This window comes from Rhipicephalus microplus, chromosome 2 (assembly GCF_043290135.1).
Source record: "Rhipicephalus microplus isolate Deutch F79 chromosome 2, USDA_Rmic, whole genome shotgun sequence".
Classification (NCBI taxonomy): domain Eukaryota; kingdom Metazoa; phylum Arthropoda; class Arachnida; order Ixodida; family Ixodidae; genus Rhipicephalus; species Rhipicephalus microplus.
The window spans coordinates 292,931,446-292,957,103 of NC_134701.1; the positions used below are offsets into that span (position 1 = coordinate 292,931,446).

At 47.4% G+C, this 25,658-nt stretch overlaps 1 protein-coding gene across 3 annotated transcripts in view; it reads right to left on the reverse strand.

The window, feature by feature from the left end:
- The window catches only part of LOC119162586 (transient-receptor-potential-like protein), a 94,051-nt gene that overhangs the window by 36,824 nt on the left and 31,569 nt on the right, over nt 1–25,658 (reverse strand). For all 3 annotated transcript variants that reach the window (XM_075882263.1, XM_075882262.1, XM_037414816.2), the window contains 3 exons: nt 23,122–23,853; nt 17,276–17,631; nt 4,061–4,256 (listed from right to left, as the gene is read on the reverse strand). In XM_075882263.1, coding sequence (XP_075738378.1) covers nt 4,061–4,256; nt 17,276–17,631; nt 23,122–23,853 — 1,284 coding nt within the window. The remainder of the gene's footprint in view (nt 1–4,060; nt 4,257–17,275; nt 17,632–23,121; nt 23,854–25,658) is intronic.

Sequence of the window (25,658 nt, forward strand, 5' to 3'; positions counted from 1 at the left end):
AAACAGGACAATTTCTGCAAAGTAGAAGTACGTCTTCTTTCAAGGGATGCATTCTTCGAAAGAGGAGTGCATAATTAATGCTCTGGAAGTGCCATTCATATGTGAGCAAGCCATTTTTGCCTTGACGAGCAAACAAAGGAGACCTTGCGGGAACTATCACTGCCCATTGGCGATTATCTCATAGAGCAAGACACCACAGTCGACGTGCTCATTGGTTGTGATAGCTTTTGGGAATGCCTGACCAGCAGAACTAAGAAACTGAGCAGCAAAATAACAGCTATTGAAACCATCTTTGGCTGGGCGGTGCAAGGGCCAACCGTATAGAAGTGCAAAACAATCAACTGTGCCCAAGCATTCGTCTTAAGAGCGTCGGTGGACCAGAATATGGAGACCATTTTTATGCTGTTCTGGAAGTTTGGGGTGTTGGCGTGTCTGACACGCCGACAGACTCCCCAAATATGCACTTGATAGAACAGTACAACATAGACATAAGATGGCTGACAGACGGTATGAAGTTAAGCTTCCTATAGGAGACAGAACGTTGACCTATCGGACAATCGCTTCATGGCAGAATGATGGCTCCGTATTTTCAGCGAGTAGCTTGCCGAATCCGTGGGCCTCATTGGCGAGTAAGAGGCTGAAATGTGACAAGTGTTGACCGAGGGAATAGCAGAGCCAGCTGCAGATGAGGTAGCAAGCGATGGTCATTCCATAAATTATATGCCCCATCAGCCAATTCTTCTACAGCCCAGCAGCACGAACTTGGGAATCATGCCCCATCACACAGTGTCGACGCAAGATCACTGAATGAAAACTTGGAAAGCGGACGTCAGATCGTAAAAATTGTTGTGCGTGCGTGTGTGACGTGTAGGCGATACATTGCTACAGGCGTGCAGCAATCGATGGGACTTCTCTCACCCGATCCGACCACGCAGACTGACTCCTTCGAGGTGGTTGGCGTTGACTTTGACGGACATCGGCTCGCGAAAAAAGATCATAGTGAAGTAAAATTGTACAGTTTGCATTTTTACCTGTGCTACGAGGGCCGTGCATTTTGAACTGGTGACTGACATGAGTGCCGTCAGTTTTCTTTGGACATTTCGCCGCTTTGTATCAGGGTTGTGCTGTTTTTTTTTATTCGAACAACGCCCAGATGTTTGGGCGCGCTTTAAGGAAGCTCGCGCTTTTTTGGAAGGCTCTCCGGCCCCCTGGAACTGTGAGGACTTTTGCTAATACCAAGATAGTGTAAATTCATCGTACATGCACCATGGGGGGGGGGGGGGGGTGGAGGGGTTCTATGAACGATTTGTTCTCAGCGTAAAACAACTTTAAGGGAGGTTGTAACCTGCCAATGCATTGACTCTGTTGGGCTTTCGACAGTACTGCGGGAAGTAGAGGCTGTTGTCAAATTTACACCCCTAACGCAAGTGCAGGACGATCTGAGCGACAGTGTCTCATTGACTTCATAAACCACAACGTGGAAAATGCGTCTTCCTTTCGTACGCTTCAGAAGAGGTGAAAGCGGATACTCCGACCATTTTGCCAGGCCTGGTAGCAGGGGGCATTGAGTTAGTGCAAGAAAACATGCCGTGCCTGCTGTGGAAACACGGTTTAATCGTTTCAGTCTTTTTCAGAAGCAATGAGGAGGTCCGCTCGTGTCTGGTCAGTATGCCAGAGGGCAAGCTTGTGAGGTGCCCCGTGTAGCGATTGTTCCCCCATTAGGATAGGAACGTTAGAATGAGCAAGCTCAATCGGCGTGGCAGTGTTGCGAACGGTGCCTATTCTCGTTTTGTAGACGGAGACTCGGCGACAAAGCCTTCCTTGTCACGCCGCTTCAGCGAGCCCGTTCGGGGAAAGAAAGGCGAAAAGGGGTGCTTCGGGAGTACAAGCGGCGGCGCGGGACAGTCGAAAAGAAAGATTTTTCCCTTGTGATGTTCAGAAGTGCATTTTTAGAGCCTGTAAATAGTGTTGATAAATCCAGTGTACTCTTACCGAACTGTGCCTTCTCTGATCGATGTCATATACAAAGAATTCACTACAGTGCATTATTGATTGATTGATTGATTGATTGATTGATTGATTGAAATGTGGGGTTTAACATCCTAAAGTTACCGTATGATTATGAGAGACGCCATATTCGAAGGCTCCAGAAATTCTTACCTCCCGGAGTTCTTTAAAATGCATACAAGTCTAAGCACACGGGCCTACAGTATTTTCGCCTCCATCGAAAATGCAGCTGAAGCAGCCGGGATTCGATCCCGCGAACTGTGGGTCAGCAGCCGAGTACCTTAGCCACTAGACCACCATGACGGGTCTTGTATGTTATCGAGTCAGTGTATATATATACCGAGTGTATGTATGCGGCACGTAACCGTTAAGTGGCATGGGAGTTATCTCGCACCTATACATGCAGTGAAAACGTGCTATCATAGAGAATATGAGCTGTAGCACCGAATTTTCTATTAGTTGTCCTGAGTCTTCAAAAAAAAACACAAACCGGTAGTGAATTGTTGTTGTAAATATAGACGCGACAATTTCATAATTACACCTTTGTGCATAAAATAAAACGAAAGGAGATGCCCGCGACAGCGAAAGTACTTTTTCCAAGCACACCTCGAAAAGAACATTAAATTTATTAGAACGGTTCAAAAGCCACGAAACAATTTTAAGTTACAAGTTCGGTCAACGTTAGACCGCGTTAAGGTGCAACAAGGGTGGGCATGAACAAGAAGTCAAAACCACGCACACAACTTGTAATAGTTTAACCTGTGACCATGTTACTAGTAATATACACGTCGTTTCAAAAATCGTCTCCCAAGTACCTGACGTAGAAACACAAAGGCGATAGAAAACACAGAGATATGTTATTCTTACGTGAAAAAAAGATAAAAGTGAGCCCCGTAACTGTCTGCATCATAGTGCGACAGCTCAACAGTAGCCCACGAGGGATGGGGGTAAGGAGGAATTAAAAGGATAGGATTAAAAAGGTATAGAGATAGAAAGAGGAGGAAGAAGAGAGCGTGGCGCAGGGACAGTCACATACGGAAGTAAGGAGACGATAGGAAAGATGGACACGGCAGCAACAAAGCTTGCAATATGCACGCTACATTTACAAGGGGCATTCGTAGACTGCCACTTGTCACTCTTTATTCTCACTGTCAATAAAACTCTTCTTTAGGATCGTTTGGGGAAGAAAACACCTTCCATTCATTTATAGAATGGTTCGTGCACATTGACAGACAGCATCCAGTGATCTTCCGGGATTCGCGACAAATCAGACGAGCGACAAGGTTATAGGCGTCACGCGCATATTTAAACGAAGCGCGGTGTGGGACAAAACATGGCGGACGCGCGAGGCGACTTGGTGTCGACCCTTTCAAAGAATGGTCACACTGTTATCGGGGACGCGCGCATCGAAGCACACTAGTGCTGCCAGCTTCGGTGGTTGCTAGGCAATGGCTAAGCTATAGCTCAACTCCCGGTGCGGCCACCGGTCATAGCGGAACGGCGAGGACACGGTCATTGTAGCTCTCGCTACAAAAGAAGGCGCTAAAAGCGCGTGACAGATCCTTGGCCGTAACTCCGCTCGTTCTCGACGGATTCTAAATGTTTTTGCGGTGGTCAATTTTTGAGGCGGTAAGCTCGTTTTCGACGATTACTTGAACGTGGCTGATGCTAGGTGTGTCCTCGGCATATAGAGTAGAGGCCACAGCCTTGCGAGAGTGTACAAACTCCAGCGCCAAAGCTGGCTGTGGTATGCCCGGTTGAAGCTCGGGCCTTTCGTCACTCGCGCGACGGCTGAGCGCGACCGTCTCTGTCGGTGGGCGTTGCCGATAAGCACTGGCGCGGACGATTCAATAACGCGTGATAAGCTACCGCGCAAAGGACTCTTGCACACACCCGGCGTTTTACCTCAATGTCTGTAAAGCGATGGCGCGTGCGCAGTCGGACTACTTCTAGGTATTCCTGTCTGCGTAAAAAATCCGACAGTTGATCGTCTGTCCTGTGTCGTTCTTCTGCCGCGCTGCATGCATGCACATCGACAAGCAGTTGCACGTACCTCGATGTCCTGGAATGATCGGCTCATCATGGCGATGAGCATGTTGATCATGACAGTCATGGCCATGATCATGTAGGCGCCCAGCAGGGCATGGCCCACCCACTTGGTGAAGGGCTGGTCCTTGCGCGCGCTGATGTCCTTGATGGGAATCACCCCGAACAGTGACCACAGCAGCGACGTGTAGCTGGCATCGATCCTGAATGATGCAAATATTGCACGTTGTTTCACACGCGTTAAAACAATCAACATGTTACTCAGCATGTTCAGGATGCATCGCTGAAGGTCTAATAAGGGAATAATTCATGAACCTCGTGGTGGCAAAGATGTTTCAAATGCTGTTGACCTAAAAGTTATTGTGAAAACCAACATATTTGCACAGTGCAACACTACTAGTTGTTACGACGTAACTAGAGAAAAAGAGACAAGGACAGAAACAGCGCTGACTTCAACTGAAATTTTATTATCGAGAACGCTGGAAATATACACTCTTGACAGACCACCACCGCGCAATCGCGCAACCTATTGCATCACAGCAAGATAATCATCATCTCATTATAAGGTTACAACGCCACAGCTCAGCACAAGTTCACAATATATTGTGTCAAAGCCGGGAACTCGATTTCTTTTTTAGTCAGAGCAAGCGAAGGCATCCTGATACATCGATCACCCAGCATTTGCATTTAATTGGCCTCCATAATCTCTCTTGTTAGCGGTGACGGTGTTTGGCTACATCAGTGTACTTTTCGAATTCCGGTCTGCAACCACAATCCTTCCAATGGATGCCCAAATGACCTTGCACATGAGATGTAATGAGATGATGATTATCTTGAGGTGATAAAATAGGTTGCGCGATTTCGCTGTCATGTTCTGTCACGACATATATCTTTCCAGCGTTTTCGCTAATAAAATTTCAGTTGAAGTCAGCGCTCTTTCTGTCCTTGTCTCTTCTTCTGTAGTTACGCCGTAACAGCTCGTAGTCTTGCGCTGTGCAAGTATGTTGATTCCCAATCACCAACTAGACCAAGCATCTGTCTTATCGAGAAGACTGTATTTTTCTAAAACAATTATGCAATTTCGTCTCGTTCACAAAGAATGACTACAAACACAGTTAAGTTTTAAAAAATAGAGAAATGAAAAAGCAGTCTAAAGGCTTTAGCAGCCGTCTTCACCTTCTTTATATTTTTTTGGAACGGTTTCCTTTATGTGGACTAAAAAGAACAGACGCTCCCGCTAGCGAACTCCTCTGCTGTCAGATGCGCATGTTCCATGCGTTTTAATCTCGGACGCTGAGGAAGGGCATTCGAAGCAATGGCGTAGCTAAGGGTGTCCGGGCCGCAACTTTCGCCGAGTCTGCGCAAGAAACGGGGCGTGGTCCCATTGCGGTAAGGCGCGCCTTTGTTGACTGCGCTCACCGGGCAGATTCCAAGGGCAGAGGTATCCCCCGTCCTTTGGAAAGGCGCCACAAAATTATTGAATAGACTTTATTTTAAAGTGAGCCCGGCAGTTTATTCCGGGTCAGGCGGTGCAAAGAGAATAAATCCCTGTTCTGTTGAACATTTCGTCGATGATGACGACTCAGGTAGTGACGGGAAACCCTTGCACGGAATCTTAAGGGTAGGTCCTTTTAGAGCACCAGCGTACGCCGGTTGTGGCCCAATGGCCGCGACTGAAGCAAGAGTTAGTAACCCAAACAAAATTTATTCTCAAGGCAGTACAAGCGTCATATATCGACATGCACACTTGGCTGGCTTAATCACAGTATACAACTTCCACAAAACTACCAAACAATAAGGAACAATTAATCGCACGCACTCAAGTTTAAACATGATGATGGTGAAATGACTTTATTGATTTATCCGGCAAATGGAAGGCCCAGGCCTGGGGCCGCCTAGATAACCGCTTGAAGCTGTTGCTCCCGCGCTGCCTCCAGGGCTCGCTGGATGGCCCAAAGTTGGTCCGTGAGTTCTGAGCTTTGCAGCGCGGCCGACCACCGCGCCCGCAGATCTTCCAATGAGACCGCCATTTGATCTTGGTATACTCGACATCCCCACAACATGTGTTGAAGGGTGGCTCTACAAGACTTGCATAGCTTGCATGTGTCACTCTTGTACATGACAGTGTAGAAAGTCTTTAATTGTACGGGATTGGAGTAGTTTTCTGTATGTAACCGCCTCCAAGCAACAGACCCTGTTCTGTTGTGTTTAGAGTGAGGTGGTGGATAAATTCGCCTCACTTGGTAGTATTTAGTTATATCACTGAATGTGTTTAATTCATCTTTTTCTCTCCATATCTCCTCCTCTACGTTCTCTTGACCCGTAGAAGGCACTTTTTGCTCAGCTCGCCGAGTAAGACCTCGAGCCTCGCAGTGTGCTACTTCATTGGGGTTGACTGCGGGAATGTCTCAAGCTGTATGCTCTGGAAACCAGAGCAGTTGTCGGTCATTCTTTTCTACAGTAGAAAATATTGCTTCGTTTACACTCATGATGTGCCACGCCTTCGGGGAGACCCAGCCCTTAGCGTAATGTCGAATGGCTGCCTGTGAATCACTAATAATGTATTGAACATTCGTGGAGACCAGTGCTAGTACAATGGCTACTTCATCTGCTGTCTCGGAAAATTTGGTATTAGCTGGCACGCTGGTAACAAGCTTTTGGTTGTGGTCCATCACTACTGCCACGTAGCTATTTCTGTTTGGGTATTCTGCTGCGTCTACGAAGGCGGCTCTGTCGCCTGACCCGTCGCTCTGGATAATTTTTTCTGCTCTAATCGTTCGTCTACCCTTGTTGTAACATGGATGCATGTTCTTGGGTATATTAGGTACCAGAAGTTTCTCACTAATTTCTCTCGTGATCGTCCTCTTTTCTCCATTTTGATTGTTCTTATTCATTCCTAGCTTGTGTAGTATATTCTGTCCAATAGAGGTTTTTGTTAGTCGTTCCACATGAGACATGTGCTGTGCTTCCGTGAGTTCCCCCAGTGTGTTGTGGAGTCCTAGCTTTAGAAAAAAGGTCTGTGGGCGTACTGATGGGAATCCCTTGCGCAAGTTTGTACACCTTTTTTATCAGGTTGTTAATTTTGGTCTTTTAAGCTACAAACCAATTATGAAAGGTTGCTATATATGTCATCTGGCTGATTACAAAAGATTGTATCAGCCGCATGGTACTGTTACGGTGCGACATATACATGAACCAGGGTGGTGCATAGTCACCAAAAATGAAGATGACGAGTAAACGTAGAGCTGGCGCGTGATACTAATCGGCCATATCGTCTGGCTGACGATCAGCTATTTGAATAAACCTCGCTCTCACCTTCGTCACACTTGGTGGACGTGCTGGGTAAACGCCTCACCAGGGAACTTCGCAGCGGCCATCGTTTGAGGTGTAACTCTGCAACTACGACAGAAAATGCGGCGTCTGCATCTGCCCCTGGTGTTCCTGCGTGTGGAGATGGTGCGGCGACTACATCCGCTCCGGCGACTACAACATTCGTGCTTGAACCCCCGCGAGATCCTGGCACGTTTAGCGGTTTCGGCGATCCAGATGAAGTGGACGTTGAGGATTGGCTGGCAGAGTACGAACGTGTGAGTACTCGATATCGATTGGGTCCGACTCTTGTACTGGCGAACCTGTTGCTCTACCTTTAAAGAATCGCTAAAGTGTGGCATGAAAACCATGTAGCAGAACTTGGGAGCTGGAAAATGTGCAAGGAAAAAAAAATGTTGGACTTGTTCGGGAAGCCCATGGAAAGAAAGATGGCTGCGAACAAAATGCTCGCGTCTCGGGCGCAGACCTCGATAGAGTCGTACGTCGCGTACATCGAAGATGCGATTTCTTTGTACCGGAAAGTCAATGCCGAGATGCCGGAGGCCGACAAAGTTAGGCATAAATTTAAAAGGATTGCCGACAACGCCTTAAATCTCCTAATATGTAAGAATCACTCAACCGTAGACGGTATTATTAAGCAGTGCAGGCGCTTTGAGCAAGCTAAGAGCAGGTGCATCGACGGCGCGTTTGCCTGGCTTCCCTACACGGCTGCAACGTCGTTATGCGAAGATCGCGCGAGAACGCAATCACCGGCTACCGTTTAGCCTGACCAGGTGACTGGTCTGGCAAAACCAGACCAGTCACCTGGTCAGGCGCGGCTCCTGCTCCAGCTTACACCTGTACAGCTGATACGACACATGTTACTGCTCCCATGTTTCAGGCTATCATTCGTCAGGAACTCGCCTGCATTAGCATCCACTCGGCATGCGCTGTCACACTTCCATAGCCAACTTTATAGCGTCCAGCCTCGTCCTATCCCGAGCAGCGCTTTCCTGCCCGCTCTCGCAACCTTGAAGCTTGGAGGACTGCCGACTACCGGCCGATTTGTTTTCAATGCCATCGTATCGGCCATGTAGTTTGTTACTGCGATGTCCGCTGGTCCTTGCCACCTCGGATGCCCCACACCACCGACAGGGTGACAACCGCTTTGCGCCGCCGACCCAGTTCTCTTCCCCCAACACAAGGTTCAACAGCCGCACCCCATCGCCTCGTGGTCATCAGTCACGCTCGCCTCCAGGTCGTCTCGCTCACCACTGACTCACCGGCCGTCCTCTCAGTTTAACACTGCTCATACCCGGAAAACTAAACAGTGGAGCTCCCGGAGGTGACGCTGCATTGTCGACTACCTCCTAAAATCCTCTGCTGACACTTTTGATGAGACCTGGTTTGCTGGGCGTTGACGTTGATGGTGTACCTATTTCGGCGCTTATTGACACAGGAGCACACATTTCAGTAATGAGCGCAAACATTCGCCGCCGCCTGCATAAAGCCTCACACCTGCCGCTTCCCGCACACTCCAAGTCGCCGATGGAGGAACTGCTGTCGTTCACGGAATGTGCACTGCCCGTATTTGTACAGCCGGTCATTCTACCTCCGTTCAATTCTCCGTCATTGACCACTGCAGTGTCCTCACGAACTAGTCCTTGATTTGGATTTTCTGTCCAGTCACTCCGCACTGATTGATAATGCGACAGGCGCACTTCAGCTTGAGTTGGCGCAGCTTGCCGATTTTCTGGCCGACCTGCATCCACGCTTGCGCTCTCACTATCGCACCCGCTTACCACCGCAACCTGCGACTTACGTCGGTTTGTTTTGTTCACGTGATATGCCCGACGGTGACTACCCCGTGTCTCCTATTGTTGACGTCCTGATTGCGTAAACGTCGCCCTTGCTCACACCATTGTTTCTGTGGTCGATAACACAGTCGTCATTCCTCTCCTCAGCGCCAGTCTATTGACTCAAGTGATTCCTCAAGACATGTCATTGGCCACCATTGATATATTGATTGATATGTGGGGTTTAACGTCCCCAAACCACCATATGATTATGAGAGACGCTGTAGTGGAAGGCTCCGGAAATTTTGACCAACTGGGGTTCTTTAACGTGCACCCAAATCTGAGCACGCGGGCCTACAACATTTCCGCCTCCATCGGAAATGCAGCCGCCGCAGCCGGGATTCGATCCCGCGACCTGCGGGTCAGCAGCCGAGTACCTTGGCCACTAGACCACCACGGCGGGGCTGTCATTGGTCACCATCTCTTCCCTAGACAATTTAATGTTTGCCGCTTTGAACGCCGATGTTTCGTCACCACGTCATGATGCTAGTTCTACTCTGCCTCTTAACGTGATCGCGAAAATGATCGCTCCCAATTCAACTCCAGCGCAAGTTACAGATCTCAATCATCTACTTGCGTCATATCGCGACATTTTTTACTTCGATGTACACCTTCTGGGTCAACCATTTCATTACTCAACAGATCAACACTGGTGACGCCCCTCCTATACGCCGGCGTCGCTATCGCGTATGTCATCAGGACCGCCAAGTAAATCAGTGCAAAGTTGACAAAATAATCACTGAGGACCTTAAAGAGCCGTCGTCCAGAGCGTGGGTCTCCCCCATCGTGCTCGGGTTAGAAAGGGTGGAAGCTGGCGCTTTTCTGTTGATTATCGCCACTTAAACAAAGTAACTGATAAAGACGTCTACCCATTGCCACGGATTGATGATGCTCTCGATTGCCTCCATGGTGCACATTACTTTTAATCGATCGACCTTCGGTCCGGTTATAAATGGATGGATAGATGTGGCTGTACTCTTTAGATCGGGCGGCGGTGAACGCCCCCTAGCCGTAGTACTTAGTGAACTCACCACTAGATTTATCTCTTTTTTTCTTTTAAATAGTGAAATTGAGGACTGGTACTTAGCAGTGAAGGGTTTAATTTTCACTCGTGCCTTGACTTTAGCCACCATTCAGATAAACTTCTAGCTAATTCTACCCGCTTAAAGTCTATTTCCCCCTCCCTGTCCCCAAACCCCAGTGCTTTGAAAAACTCTGCGCCATCATCCTGAACTATAGGGTGAAGCCCTTTACAGAACATTATCAAGTGTTCGGCAGTTTCTTCTTCCTCTCCATACGCACTGCATACCGTGTCTACCCCTTCGTATTTGGCCCGATATGTCTTGGTTCGCAAAACTCCCGTCCTGGCCTCAAACAGTAGAGAACTACCCCGAGTATTATCATAGATCCTTTCCTTAGCGATTTCCTGCTTAAAAGTTCGATAGATCTCTAGTGCGGGCTTCTTAATCATGCCATTTTTTTCACATTTTGGTCTCCGTTTCTTTCACCTATAGTTCTTTTTGGTTTGATCTCCTGCTGTTTTCTAAGTATTTACCCGTCAATTTTCTGGTTGGCTTCCTTCATTTTGTATCGAAATTCTTCATGTACAAGTAGCTGAAAACCTTCCTAGCCCAACGCTCCTCCCCCATTTCTCTCAATCGCTTCTCAAATTTTATCTTGCTGCTAGCTTCCCTGCCCTCAAATGATGTCCATCACATATCACCTGGTACTCCCTGATTTGGTGTATTCCCGTGAGCTCCTAAGGCAAGCCCACCTATTCCACGTTGCTTAATTTCTAATCTTGCTTGAACTTCTGATCTCATGCACAAGACCGCATTCCCGAACGTCAGACCAGGAACCGTTTTCATAAAGACCCTTTTCATAAATACGCCACCTGCCGGTGAGCTTTTCGTCAGTCTCGCTTCGCAAAAGAGCGTGGGATAGCTAGCGTCATCATGAGGGCATGGAAAGCGAGCCGTCAGATGCGTGAGTGCTGTGATGTTTGTGTTGGCAGCTAGTTCTCCGTATCATCCGCTGCAATCGCCCTTCTTTCTTGCTTGAACGAGCGCCTTGTACTCTCCGATAAGCTTTCTGAGCTGCTTCCCCTGCACAATGAGCAATATTTTGTACCTTTCAACTGGTTGGACGAGCAGTTTGGCTTGTAATGACTGGCAATTCATGAATCCGGCCTGCAAGGGACTCTCATCGGCGTGCCCTTCCGGCACGGTCCTCGTCCTGCAGTAACGTAAGAGGTGTCTGTGTGCGCTGCAAGAAACGCGCATCAGCGTCGCTGGGACACACAGCCGGCATCATCTGCTGCGGTGCGCTCACAATGGCGGCAGACTGTAGTTCGCGTCCACGGCGCTAGAGGTGCCCCTTTTTCAAAAAGGGTTTATTGTCAAATTTCAATTGACCCCATAGATGGCGAAAAAACTGCCTTTGTGACGCCCAATGATCTCTACCAATTCATCATGCCGTTTGGACTTCGCAATGCCTCGGCAACTTTCGAACGCATGATGGACTCCCTGCTCGGTGGATATAAGTAGTCCATCTGTTTATGTTCTCTAGACGATGTCATCGTCTATTCCCCCATGTTTCACAGCCATCTCACACGTCTTTCTGCCGTTCGCGATGTTTTTTCGCTGAGCCACTCTTCGAGTGAATTCGGCAAAGTGCTGTTTTGGACGGGGCGAAATGATTGATTGATTTGTGGGGTTCAACGTCCCAAAACCACCATATGATTATGAGAGACGCCGTAGTGGAGGGCTCCGGAAATTTTGACCACCTGGGGTTCTTTAACGTGCACCCAAATCTGAGCACACGGGCCTCGACATTTCCGCCTTCATTGGAAATGCAGCCGCCGCAGCCGGGATTTGAACCCGCGACCTGCGGGTCAGCAGCCGAGTACCTTAGCCACTAGACCACCGCGGCGGGGCGATGGGGCGAAATCACTATACACGGTCACCTTGTGAGTGCTGCCGGCGTTCAACCGGACCTCAATAAAGTGTGGGCAGTGCAAGAATTCCCTGTACCATGCTCAACCAAGGACGTCCGAAGTTTTATAGGATTATGTTCCTATTTTCGTCGCTTCGTCGGCAACTTCGCTCCAATTGCGACCTCTTACTGATCTCTTATAAAAGGACGCTCCTTTCACGTGGGGTGCCAAGCAAGCTTTTTCTACCCGTATCCATCTGCTTACTACACTGCCACTATTGGCCCGTTTCGATCCTGCTTCGCATACAGAGCTTCGGGCCGATGCCAGTGGCCACGGAATTGCCGCAGTTCTATATAGGTCAACGACAGCACGGCAAGGATCGAGTAATTGCTAACACCAGTCGTGTCCTTTCGCCCGCCGAGCAGAAATTCTCCATCACTCAGCGTAAATGCCTAGCGCTAGTGTGGGCTGTGACCAAACTCAGGCCCTACTGCGGTGAAGCATTTCAGGTACTTCCTACTACCAATTACACGCCCCTATTACAAGCCCCTTGTTTCGGCTTTACGTTCCTGCAATGCCACGCACACTCCTAGAGAACTTCGACACCTTGCTTTCATTGCCGAATTCACCACAGACATACGTTATGTAAAAGGCAGCTTAAACAGTGCAGTGGACGCTCTCAGTCGTATTACCATCAATGCCATGACAGGCACCACCGACCTTTCATTGTCCTCGCTCGCGGAGGCACAGGTAATAGACGACGAGCTTCCACGACTCCGATCCTCTACTTCCCTCCGGCTGGAACAAGTCAACTTTCCCGAAGACGACGTTACGCTCTGGTGTGATGTTTCACACAACTGCACTCGTATCTATGTTCCTTCACAGCTTCGTCGTGCTGTTTTTGACACCCTACACTCCATCTTCCATCCAGGCGTAAGAGCTACGCAACATCTGGTCACTGAACGCTGTGTCTGGCCGCGCATACGCGCTAACATTCGTGACTGTGTTCGCACTTGCAGAGCATGTTAGCGTATCAAGGTGCAACGGCACACCAAGCCTCCATGGGGAAAATTCCCTCTCCCTGATGCACGTTTCGATACCATTCATTCAGACATTGTCGGGCCATTACCTCCATGTCGGAGGTACCTCCGACATGGAGGTAATGTCGGGCCGACATGGAGGTTACCTCCATGTCGGGCCATTACCTCCATGACGTATTTTCTTACGTGTATTGACAGGTACACTAGGTGGCCTGAAGCAGCTCCAGTGCCTGACATCACGGCAGAAACAGTTGCTCGTACCTTTCTCACTACCTGGATTAACCAATTCGGTGTACCCTCAACAGTGACTACTGATCGAGGCAGACAGTTTGAGTCAGCGCATTTCACCTCTGCCACATCTTTACTGGGTTGTGCGCGTATTCGCACAACTGCGTATCGTCCAGCATCGAATGGCTTAGTGGAGAGACTCCACCGTCATCTAAAAGCAGCACTCGCCTCGCAGCCTCACGCCGAAGATTGGGTATCACACCTCCCCATCGCGCTTCTCGGCCTGTGTTCAACACTTCGGCCAGAACTTGCCTGCTCTGTAGCCGAGATAGTTTATGGCTGCACACTCCGTTTGCCTGGTGACCTCGTCAGACCCGTTACTACGGAGAGTGTTTCGGATCCATCTCCTTGCGTCCAGCGTCTGCGGATTTCCTTACAAAACTTGCACCCATCACCAACTTCAGCTAACACTAAGAACGACATTTTTTCTGCCGGCAAACCTACAGACATCTTCACACGTTTTTGTTCGTGTCGATGCGTCTCGCAGTGCTCTTCAGCCTCGCTATGGCGGTTCTTTCCCAGTCATCAAGCGTTCTGAACATCATTTTACAATCCTGCCTATTGGGCATGAAGACACAGTCAGCATTGAAAGGGTCAAGCCGGCACCCATTCTGACAAGCTCCGTCTGATCATTTTTTTTTCTTCAGGTGCCCACGGCCACTTGTCTGCAGGGGGGGGGGGGGAGCTATCTGTGGCATACTTTTCTTGTTCTCCTGGCACGACACACTTGGGACATTCTGCTGAGGAGAGAGAAGAGGTAGTTGGAACAATGGTGGAGATGCATTAATAAACCACGCTGTGTTTTCGGAACCGCGTTTCAGAGTGCTATAACGTAAAACCGAGTTTGGTACCTGTGAAGCTAGCGAAACGGCTGCTAGCGCATCATGAGAGGGGCATGTAGTCATGTTGTTACATGACACGCATCTCATGATCATCATGTTTGCATGTTGCTGTAATTTGTGTTTATTGTCTTTATTATTGTACCTTCGTCTTTTGTTAAAGCATCGGGACGATGCTTTTTAAGAGGGGGACAATGCCACTTTACTTTCCTCAAGTTTTGTTATCGCCTCGTTACACTACGTTCAGCACAAACCGTGCCTACAATGTTTGAGAAGCTGCGAAGCTGTAGTAGATCGTTTTGTTAAGATTACGCCCACTTCGTGAACATTACAGATTTTTCTGGAACATACGTCGTCACTCGCGATAACGCTAGAATATTCGATGGCAAGGGCACAAATGACGACACGCTTTGCCGCTTGTCAGTTCATCAACGGCCGGCGCTATTGTTCGCCGCTATCAGTGCCAGTGTCTCGCTGTAACCTTACTTTCACTTTACGTGGCCACAGGTTCGGCCGAATAAATAGATTATTCTTCAAAGTACTGTCTGATCCCCTACATCGACGTCACGACGCCGTGACAATATGGCATGCGCATTTGGACCTCGAAAGTCGAGTTCACATTGCCCGGCATAAAATAAAAAATGTTACGGAGCTTCAGTTACTATAGGCATATGTAAAGCATAGGATAGTTTCGAACATCCCGTTTCAATTATTAGTTTACTGTGGCACAGATTCACTGCTTATACTGTAGGAAAGGGGACGGAATTCGCAGGAGAAAGGGAGTTTTGAAGAAGGCTTTTCTTACTGAACACGAGTAAACTGGAGGTGCGCCTCAGGAATCAGCATTGTTTAACAGCTTGGTGTGTACTATTCCCGTTCGATCAAGACTTATGTTGATGCGGTCGACATTGCTGCAATGGCCGCTGACATACATTGCCTTTATTTATAATACTTTGCAGTTACGCTTGAGTTAATTTGAAATTTGGCTAGATGGTCTATAGCTCAGTCTGAATGCTAATATATTCTAGTTTTTCTTGTTAATGACCCGGTGCGCACATCTCATACAAGCTGCAAAATATCTCGCAAGTGGATTAATTAAAATATTTCGGAGTTATATATAATGAACATATAAATTGGAAATATCATAATGAATAAAGGGGTGCGCGCAATGGTTGTTTTGCGCAGGCTGAAGATCTGATATAAGAATAAAGGCCATTCGTGGTCTTTAAATTGTATGTACACGGCCAGTATTCTTTTTTTCCGGCACGGCACATTACAAGCTTCGGCCATTAGTCATATTAGAGCACGTGGCTTTACGGCTGTGCTTTAGGCCTTCCGAAATAAGTGGCAAACGCTGTATTATACCTGAAAGCGCAAACATCATTCCTGGTAAGCCGATTCAAGTTACGGTGCAGACTTTCTCAAGGTAGTAGGAATCCCTGTTAGAGCATGCTAACATAGCTTTCATCTCTAATCACGACTTATTTTTTTCTGAGCACTCGCCCACATTCTGCAAACTCGAAATCATATTCGTTCAAACATATATCTCGACTCCATAAATGTATTAATTTGCGATGTGCTTTCTTCGACTATGGAACCTAACTTTATAGACATCGTCTACCTCAGCATTTTTTTTTCAAAACGTGAAATTATTACCCTGACTTTTAAACGCGCTGTTACAAGAGCATGTAAATAATCTGCCAATAAATGGGGTTATCGCTACAGAATATGAGAAAAGACCTGGCATATGAATATTTTGCCCTGAACTCGAATGGTCTTGTTTATTACGACTGCATGGTTTTATTTCTCCTTTTATAGCTAAATTTATGGTTACATTAGCTTTACGAAAGTCAAGTAGTTCAATTACAGTAGTTGAGATTATCAGTGACTCATTATCTGTGTGCTCTTTTTTTTTAGAGATCTGGTGAAACGTCTCTGCTAAAGCACTTTAAAATACTAGTTGTCACTCTCCTTCAATGAATTCATTTAATATGAGTACCAGGCCTCAAAGGCTTGTTGTTAAACAAAAAGGCTGATTCTGTAGCAAAGGCTGTGCTTCTGGCGCCGATAATTCGGGATTTTCCGCTAACAGTATGCATTCCACACACTAACACTCAGAAAAAAAGCTTATCCTGTATCGACAGTGTCTCCACAATATAATGACCTTATTTTCCTGGCGGAGCAATGTATCTAGGTCGAGAATAGTGGAGCTGGCTATAATCAAATTTCGCTGCCGCGCTACTTCTTTCAATTTTTACCTCCATGGAGTGCGTCCAGCGCGTCCCTCTTCGTGCCTCTTTTGTAGCGACCATTAGTCATTACTTCTCTATCTTGTCGCCGGTTCACGTCATTGAGGAAAAGATTCATAGTACCACCTCTTCGAACTTTGGGTTTGGAAGTATCACAATCAGTTATTTCTTTTGGCGCCTCTATACTGTAAGCTACAGTCACATAGATGTTTTCTTCGCAACTGAGGAAGTCATCCGCCAATCTAAAAGAATAGGGAGTTTTAGAATAACGTTTGCAGGTGTTGCGCGCGTTGCTTTAGTTGCGGGCGCCATATGAGCTTTAGAATAGCGTTTGCTCCCCACAGAGAAAATTCTAGGGACTTTCGCCCCGACCACAAACCAAGATGCACAGAAGCTACACACAGCACTTCGCGGGCCGCACACACCGCCCGCTATTTCAGATTTTTTGTGGGCGGGCCGAGAAGGGCAGCTCGTGTTACGACGCATGCGCAGTAGCAGCAACCGCACCACAAGGATTTGCGGAGTGCTATTCTAAATCTCCCTATTATCTAGCTAAATTATTCATCCTTTATATACTTCATTACTAATTTGTATTTAAATTTGTTATATTAGTCAATTCTCACCTATACGAGCAATAAAGAAAACACCGAAGAGAATTCATTTGCTACTCGGCCATGAGGATGACCTTAGGGAGGAGTAGTCTCACGTGAGGAAGGCGTCCGGGTTGTGGTGGCAGTTGAAGGTGATGTTGACGCCGCCCACCTCTTTGGTCTCGCAGAAGCCCATGGTGGGGTCGTAGTACCAGTACAGCTGGTTCAGTCCGCACACGAACGACGTGAGCACCAGAAAGAAGATGAAGAGGAACTTGGCGATGTCGACGATCATGCAGCCGAGCGAGATCTGTAGCGGACCCAGGTGCGGGTTGGTCTGGAACAGGTAGATGATGCGCGCGAAGCTGAACACGTTGGCCATGGCGAACACGCCCTCCGAGATGAGCGTCGGGTCATTGGCTGGCCACTGCACGCGGTCCAGAACGCGAGCGCCGTACTGCCCGCTCTGCACCTGCACACCAGTGATTCAGTCTACGGCAGAGTTTCTTTTACGTCGCACTTTGCCTGGAACCCGACAGGAAAGCCTCCAATGTACAGTACTCATGGATTGAAATAGGACACTCGGAAAGCGTGGCCGCCGGCAGAGGTAGGGCAGCTCGTGGAGGCTAAAGGAGCCTAGGTGTTGTATTGTGGTATTGAACGGGGAGGAGAACATCTGCGGAGCTGGATCACTACTTCCAGTCGCCAACCAGTCGGCGTGTAGTTAACCATGTGCACAATGCTAGCGTGGCCCTGCTAGGCCTGTGACTGCTCTTTTTTATTTGTCGCGACAGAAAGCCCAAAATTAACTCGCTATGCTATTATTTATGTTTATCATGCCTGGAAACGTGTGCAGGCCAGGCGCAATCTCTTCTTACTTAAAGAGCATGCGTGCCGCATCGCTGAAAGGCGCTGAACTAGAGCGTCGTCCAGCGATAGGGTGGCTACACCGGCGATAGAGTGGCTACCGGCGAGCCATTTTTGTTGGCATGGTGGTAGTGGTTAGAAGATGAGAAAAGGCACCTAATTTCTGCAACCCGGTCGGGAGCACGGCGCAGTGCCTTTTGTTGGCATGTGAAAGCGCGCTAGCCTAGCAGTGTCACGCTGGCAGTGTGCACATGGTTAACTACCGCCGACTCGTTGGCGACCGGAAGCAGCAATCCAGGTCTGCAGATGTTCTCCCCCTCATTGAATGCAACACCTTGGTTCCCCGAGCACCGACGAGCTGCGCTATCTCTGCCGGCGGTCACGCGTTCCGAGTGGCCTATTTGAATCCGTCAGTACTGTACCTTACAAAAATGACGGCCGATTGTATACCGTAGCCAAAACTCACACCCTGATTTCCCAGTTAGCGCTCTTCACAGATTGATTCAATATGCGAAAATTGTGATGTCATAGAAAACAAAGGTCACATTCTATAGGAATGCGAAGAGGACCTTTCCATGGAGACTACACCATTAGTGAGATTGTATAGCGTGGAGACTACACCACTAGTGAGATTGTATAACGTGGAGACTACACCATTAGTGAGATTTGCTCGTCACATTTTACCGACGGCCCATAGCATGTAAATAGTTGGAGGTCGTCAAGTGACGTCACTCTTTATTCGGGCTCAGTCAGTTTGTCTTCAGCACACAAAAAAATACGTAACCATTCGGAATCACAGTAACAGATAGCTTACAAACAGTCTAATGAGTGAATCGGCAAATCCTATAGATCAAAGACAGAGCGTAATGAAATAGCTTTTGAACACACACAAAGGCGACGAAAGACGTCAATCAATGAAAAGTGTGAAGCGCTGCACCGTTGACTCATTGATTTGTTGATTAATTTGTTTGATAGTTTTCAGGCGAACATAAACAGCTGGGGAAAAAAAGATGAAGGAAATTCGAAAAGAGCTGTTCGAGGAATATATTCATACCAGCAGACGAATCAAAAAAGAAAGATCACGTAGGAAGCAGGCTGCTATTTCAAGGGGCCCTTATGTTTGGTGCGTGTCAAGTCACAAGTTCTGGGGGGACCGATTTGTGATGGGTTAAAGACGACGTCACCTCAAGTTCGATTACTGAAGGAATAGCTCATAGCCGAAAGCCTCCAAATGACTCCATGCAAAGCCGATGTGTGAGTGCACGGCCTTACGTGAAGGTGCCGATCAAATCTTCAGACTAGTACTCAAGCCAAAGCGTTGTAGGTGCGCCTAGAGTTAATGAAAAACACATCGACAGCAGGAAGCTTGGCTGACTGCTACTGAAGCTACTGTGTGCACCTTGCTGCCAAAATCATACATGTGCATGAGTCAGTACTTCAGAGGTGCGCATGTTACTCCCTCTGAAGAGCCAACCACGGCAGTATCCTCCCTGGAAAATGGTCACAACAGGGCCCGGGTGTAAAGACGCCTCGAGAAGCGTTCACATACTTTGCTTTCGAACACGACGCCACACTTACACTGATGACTCTGTCACACACATGTAGACTGCTCCATCGAGCGAAGGGAACCGAACTGACATATAACTCACGAGTAATCTCACTCACGCTTCACCAGACTCAGATTGAGGCGTGAGTCGGAGTAAATCCAACTGAGTTATACTTAAGTGAGTCTAAGTCCGAATGAGTCAGGCTGACTTCTATTGGTGAGTCTAAGTCCGAGTGAGTCCGGCTGAGTGTACTTAGGTGAGTCAGAGCCCAAATGGAGTTTGAGTCTGAATGTACTTGAAGAAAACTTTGGAGAGTCTTGGTTTGGGTGAGTCCGGTTGACGAAAATATTCGTGAGTCTACACCTGAGTGAGTCCAACTCATTTATAATTTTGTGGATCTGAGTTCAAGTGAGTTCGCTTCAGCAAAACTTTGGTTAGTCTGTGTCCCAGTGAGACCTGCATGAAAACAAACTATTTAATTAAGGAATGTGCGTGGGGGCACTTATTTTGCCGACCTATTCGAACTGGCAATCAGCACTTTCCTATTCTGGATCGTGCAGACGACCCGAAGTGTACGGGCTCATGCTTGGATGAATGGCGTTGTCGAACAATTTTGGCTTGTTTTTAGTTGAAGCTATGGAATTTAGTCTCTTTTATTGCGGTGACAACCAACTAAAGGTCAATGGGAACCACTGTTCCATTTTTGGCTGTTCTGAAAACTACAGAAAAAAATAAAACTGCTGCCTGAATAAATATGCGACGCCAATAACCAAACACGGAGTTTTTCTGGTTTTGTGCCCTTCAAGTCATATCATTCATGTTAGGTTACAAGTTCTTTATCGACGAGTGCCACAATCTATACGGCATTTCGCCCAGTGTTCCACCAAGTCAAATGACAACCAGATATGGCATCCTTACCGACAAAACATAAGCGGTAAATTACTGCCCTATACGTTAAAGAGCCAAACATCTAAGCCCCACTCGAGTGGCCATTTGTGTTGTTCTCACTTTAATTTGATAATACAATTTAGTATGTCGTACGAGAAATCTCTCACTTGCACACATTTATTAAGTGCTCGCACCAGCCTTGGGCAGCCCGATCCTTCACTGAACAATATATGAATAAGACGTGAAAAAATTCTTGTCGTGAGTGTACAACCTACGTAAGACAGCAGAATGTATCGTGTACGATGGACAATACTAAAGCCGAATAGAGAAAAAAAAAGAAGAGTTCGGTCCCTTCGTGTGTAGAATAACTACCTTTGGAAGACAGTTTTTGATCGTCCACAACCGTGTCTGAAAAGTCCGATACACAACAATCATCTATGTTGTACGTGTATCACACGCAACGCTATACAACAATTTTTTTTCTAGTATCAAAACAAAAACCACGTTGTTACAGTTATATAGTGTTCCTCTGCCAGTTTTGCTGCTTAACTTTGTGATTGATTGATATGTGGGGTTTAACGTCCCAAAACCACTATATGATTATGAGAGACGCCGTAGTGGAGGGCTCCGGAAATTTAGACCACCTGGGGTTCTTTAACGTGCACCCAAATCTGAGCACACGGGCCTACAACATTTCCGCCTCCATCGGAAATGCAGCCGCCGCAGCCGAGATTCGAACCCGCGCCTTGCGGGTCAGCAGCGGAGTACCTTCCACTAGACCACCGCGGCGGGACGCTTAACTTTGTGAACGATAGCCTGAATTTCGCAAAAAAAAAAAGGAAAACAGTACAACTGCTAGACGAAGTTATTAAAGAAAGATATAATACACATAATTCCGGTCATAGCCTGGAACCTGGGCACGCTTCATGCCTCATCGGCAGAAGAATCTCTCTAACCATCTCTATTTTATCCCCGCCTAAATCCAACCCAATGCCGCGACTAAAAAAAGAAAAAAAAATTGCGTGCTGGCATATAAATCAGCATCGCTTTTTATATGTGGCAGCAGACAGTTGATTCACTGATTTGTGATTGATTGATTGTGATTTGTGATTGATTGATTGAACCACCATATGATTATGAGAGACGCCGTAGTGGAGGGCTCCGGAAATTTTGACCACCTGGGGTTCTTTAACGTGCACCCAAATCTGAGCACACGGGCCTACAACATTTCCGCCTCCATCGGAAATGCAGCCGCCGCAGCCGGGATTCGATCCCGTGACCTGCGGGTCAGCTGCCGAGCACCTTAGCCACTAGACCACCGCGGCGGGGCAGGCAGCAGACAGTTCTAATTTTGTTCGCGACGGTGGGAAATAAACTAGCGAGTAATAAGCAGTCACCTAAAAGCCGAGCATCAAGATGACAATTGATCGTAAGCAACAAACAGGTGCCATCATTGCCAAAAACTGGCGCCTGCGTGCTACCGCAAGATCGCGTGCACGAGCGGTAGTCGCTGCGTAAACTAACCACAAATGAAAAAAAACAAACTTAGAAATGACAGCCCTGAAAAGAAATTTATTCTATCCTCAGAAAGTGCCAGCACTTCCTTGCCCTTCTATAAAGATCTGCAATATTTGCACGTTTTTTGAACAGAAAAGTTCCGAAAAATTACAACATCGACCACTTGCGACACTTTCGTTATACTCATTTTATCTTACCCTAACTGGTCACAACCTTCCAGGGCGTCTCACAGGCTCATTTCCTACCTTGACTGCTATAGTTGATTTGAAAATCAGTGCGACATAACGAAAAAAAAAAAACTATAGACCCACGTGAATACCTTTAATACCAACGCAAAGCTTCGAACATGCCAGTGGGTTGCCAGACCACGAACGGCGACGCCTGCTAGGCAATATGACGGCGTCCGCGATAAGAAGGTATGCAGATAATATGTTATAGGCCTGTGAATACCGTCGGCGGACGTTACTATCTCTGCTACCCCCCTGAGTACGCATACAGAGTGGGTTGTATCGAAGAGAACACTCCGATTTATTAAAGATCAGAAAACCAATTACCGGGATTATTATCTGCCTCACAAGAGCTACCGCCGTTCTTGAAGACTCCTGGTGCGGAAGACGAACAAGTACTGGCCATCAGGCGCCCAGGTAATAACGCTCATGAATTTCGTCCCCATGTAGTACTGTAGCGCCTGCCCGATCCTTACGATATACAAGGCCTACACCACTGTCAGAGCAGCACGCGAAGCTCCTTTACGAACATTGCACATTTAAAAAATGTGCTTGGAATCTGCAGCAATCAAAATGGTGTGCAATAAATGAACAGTACACATAACGCTGCACGAAAAGCACTCGTAACTTTTACGTGTGCCATGACGATTGAGCAGGCAAGATGAGACGTGACGCTGTACACGCAAATTAAGCTTAATACTAGGCAATCAGACTCGCTATAGTGTGTAGAACATGTAATGTACTTGCTAAGGCTTAAAGCACATCCTGTACAATTGTACCCGCTTTCGCTTAGGGTGACAGATTTTGAAAACAGCGCTATATTTGCATTGCGGCACCTGCAGCATGGCCAGTGCCGAAGCTACGCTGTGCAACACGAGGGCACAAGCATGGTTGAGCCAAAAGCGAGTTGCCCACCTGGAAGTAGGCGACAGCGCGCAGCGATCCGGTGGTCAAGTAGAGCGAAAGCATGATGAAGTCGAGCCAGTTCCACCACTGGCAGACGTACGCCTTGAGGCCCTCCTCCCAGAGCTGCTTGCACTCGGCCCACACCATGCCGGTGACCCAGAACAGGATGAGCCACTCGACGGCCGACGGGGCGGGGCCGCGGATGTTCTGGCGGGCGCGGTCGGTGCCCGTCGAGGCCAGGATGAGCAGCAGCAAAAAGCAGCCGAACGAGGCGCTGTGGTAGATGAACTTCATGAAGGGCGACCGCACCACGCGGCTGAAGCGGGACCGCGGAAAGGCCAGGTAGTAGCAGGCGATCGCCGGCAGCAGCACGATGAGGCCGGCGCAGATGCACGTCTTGCTGAGCGCGTTGCGGCGCCGCCACACGGGCAGCCCCTGGTACCAGATGGAGGTCAGCAGCTGCTGGCAGTTCGGGTGCGCCACGAACTGCTTCTGGTCGTACTTGAGCGCCATCTTGAGCCGCGACAGCGTTAGGCCCTCGGACACTATTTGGGAATGGCAGTAGTCCTCGGCGGGGACTTGGTCGTCGGTGCGCTTGTTGAGCACCGCGATCACCTCCTCGCTGCTACGGCACAGGTCGAGTAGCTCGCATGAATACTTCTTGCACTGATTGCTCAGCTCTAGGTAGATCTCCTTGAACTCGTTCTCACGCTGCGCCAGTCTGCCCAGCTCCCAGGAAAGCTGCGACAGAACGGTCCATTATGTGGGCTCCATGCGGTGGCCGTTACGCTCACAATGCTTGATCTCTCGTGCTCTGGTTGACAGTAATGACAAGAAATACTGCGGACTGATTATCTATTTTTTTGCCGTAAAATTTATTCTGCGCACTGGGCGTTACCACGACGAGCTTATTTTGTGTTCACCACTTCACAGGCCTCCGATTTGCCCTGTTCAGCGTGAGCCAACTTTACATCCAGAAATTTCACATATTCCACAAGTACATCTACGGCGCGAAATAACACTATTCATTGAAACCTCCAGACTATAATTTGAAAAGAGCTTAGCTATACGGACAAGTAAGGCCGAGAGGCGAGTGGCCTTAAGTTTATGCTTCATCGGGGAAACTTGCAAGGTTTTTCATAAAGTGTTTTATAAGGTTTTGAAGGGACACTAAAGTCAAATAACAATTTACGTCAGATTGAAAGCTCAATGCATGGTAACATCTAAAACGACTTTATTATCAACAACAGTGCTCTACTTACCGAGAAATTAAGGTAAATACACAATAACACAAGCACCGCAGTAGGACATTTTCAAAATGATCCCGATGACACCAGACGGACCGCCTACAATTAATCACTAGTAATCGATCTAACTGTACTAAATAAAGAACCTCCCATGCATCAAGAGATGCAATGAAATGCTGCTTGTTCGTTTCTGTTTGATTCATGGAAAAAAGAACCGCCGCACGTTACTATGGCCAGTTGCGCGAGTGGTTCAAAAATTCAATTTTCGCGTGGTTACACGGGACGTATATACGTGTGTACGTATTGTAGGCCTAACGCACGTGACGCTTTAGTCACTGTATGTTCAAAATGCATCCTCCAGTGGAGCTTTGCATTATAGATGATTCCGGGGTTCTTGAGTCCTTGCACTTGGGGAATATCTGCTTGGTGGAATGAGAGTGATTCATTTATATTTTCTTGCAGGGAAGACGCTAGAACTGCACATTCCTGTACATAAAGAGTTAAAAGAATGCTGTCTAGCCAAGCTTCCAAGGTCGAAAAGTATCTTTGTAAAAAGGTATAAAGTGATTGTATGTCATCCGCAGATGCAAAGAATGCTGTGGCATTCGCGTAAACATACGTGTTCACTCCTTGATGACGAGGAATGGAGCTAAGCAAGATATTAAAGAGTAGCGGGGACAAAACCGCTTCTTGGGGAACACCTCGTGTTTGTCGGGATTTCTATGTTGATATCCCACCCTGTACACAGTAAAACTCCCTGTCCAGCAAGAACTCAGTCGTCCACGTAATAAAAAGTCAAGCAAGCCAATCTCTCTCATATTTCTTTGTGAAATTGGGTATTCGACTATATCGTAGGCTTTAGAGATATCTAGTGTAACTAATGCTGCATACTGTTTCTGTCGTCTTGCTATAGCTGGATTCTGCTCCCCAAATCAACGTGAGCACACCAGATAAACGAATTTCTAAATGTTCTAAAATCAATTTGACAGAACTTAATCATTTATTAACAGTAACAAATTTAGTTATCTGAGCATGCAATAGTCTTTCAATCAATTTTACAAAATTGGATGTTAACGAAGTCAGTCGAATGTTGTCTAGAGTAAGTCCCTTGTTCTAATCTTTAAGCAGGGGTATCACTTTAGCTACCTTCCACACAGAAGGAATCTAAGAGTGTTTTATGCAATAATTATCCAGTGTGTTTTATAGAATATAGAATTCAGTGAGTCGCCGTTCCGCCATACGTTCATTCACCCTGCTATGTACATTTCCGCACGCGTCGACCATGATCATAAAATTGAA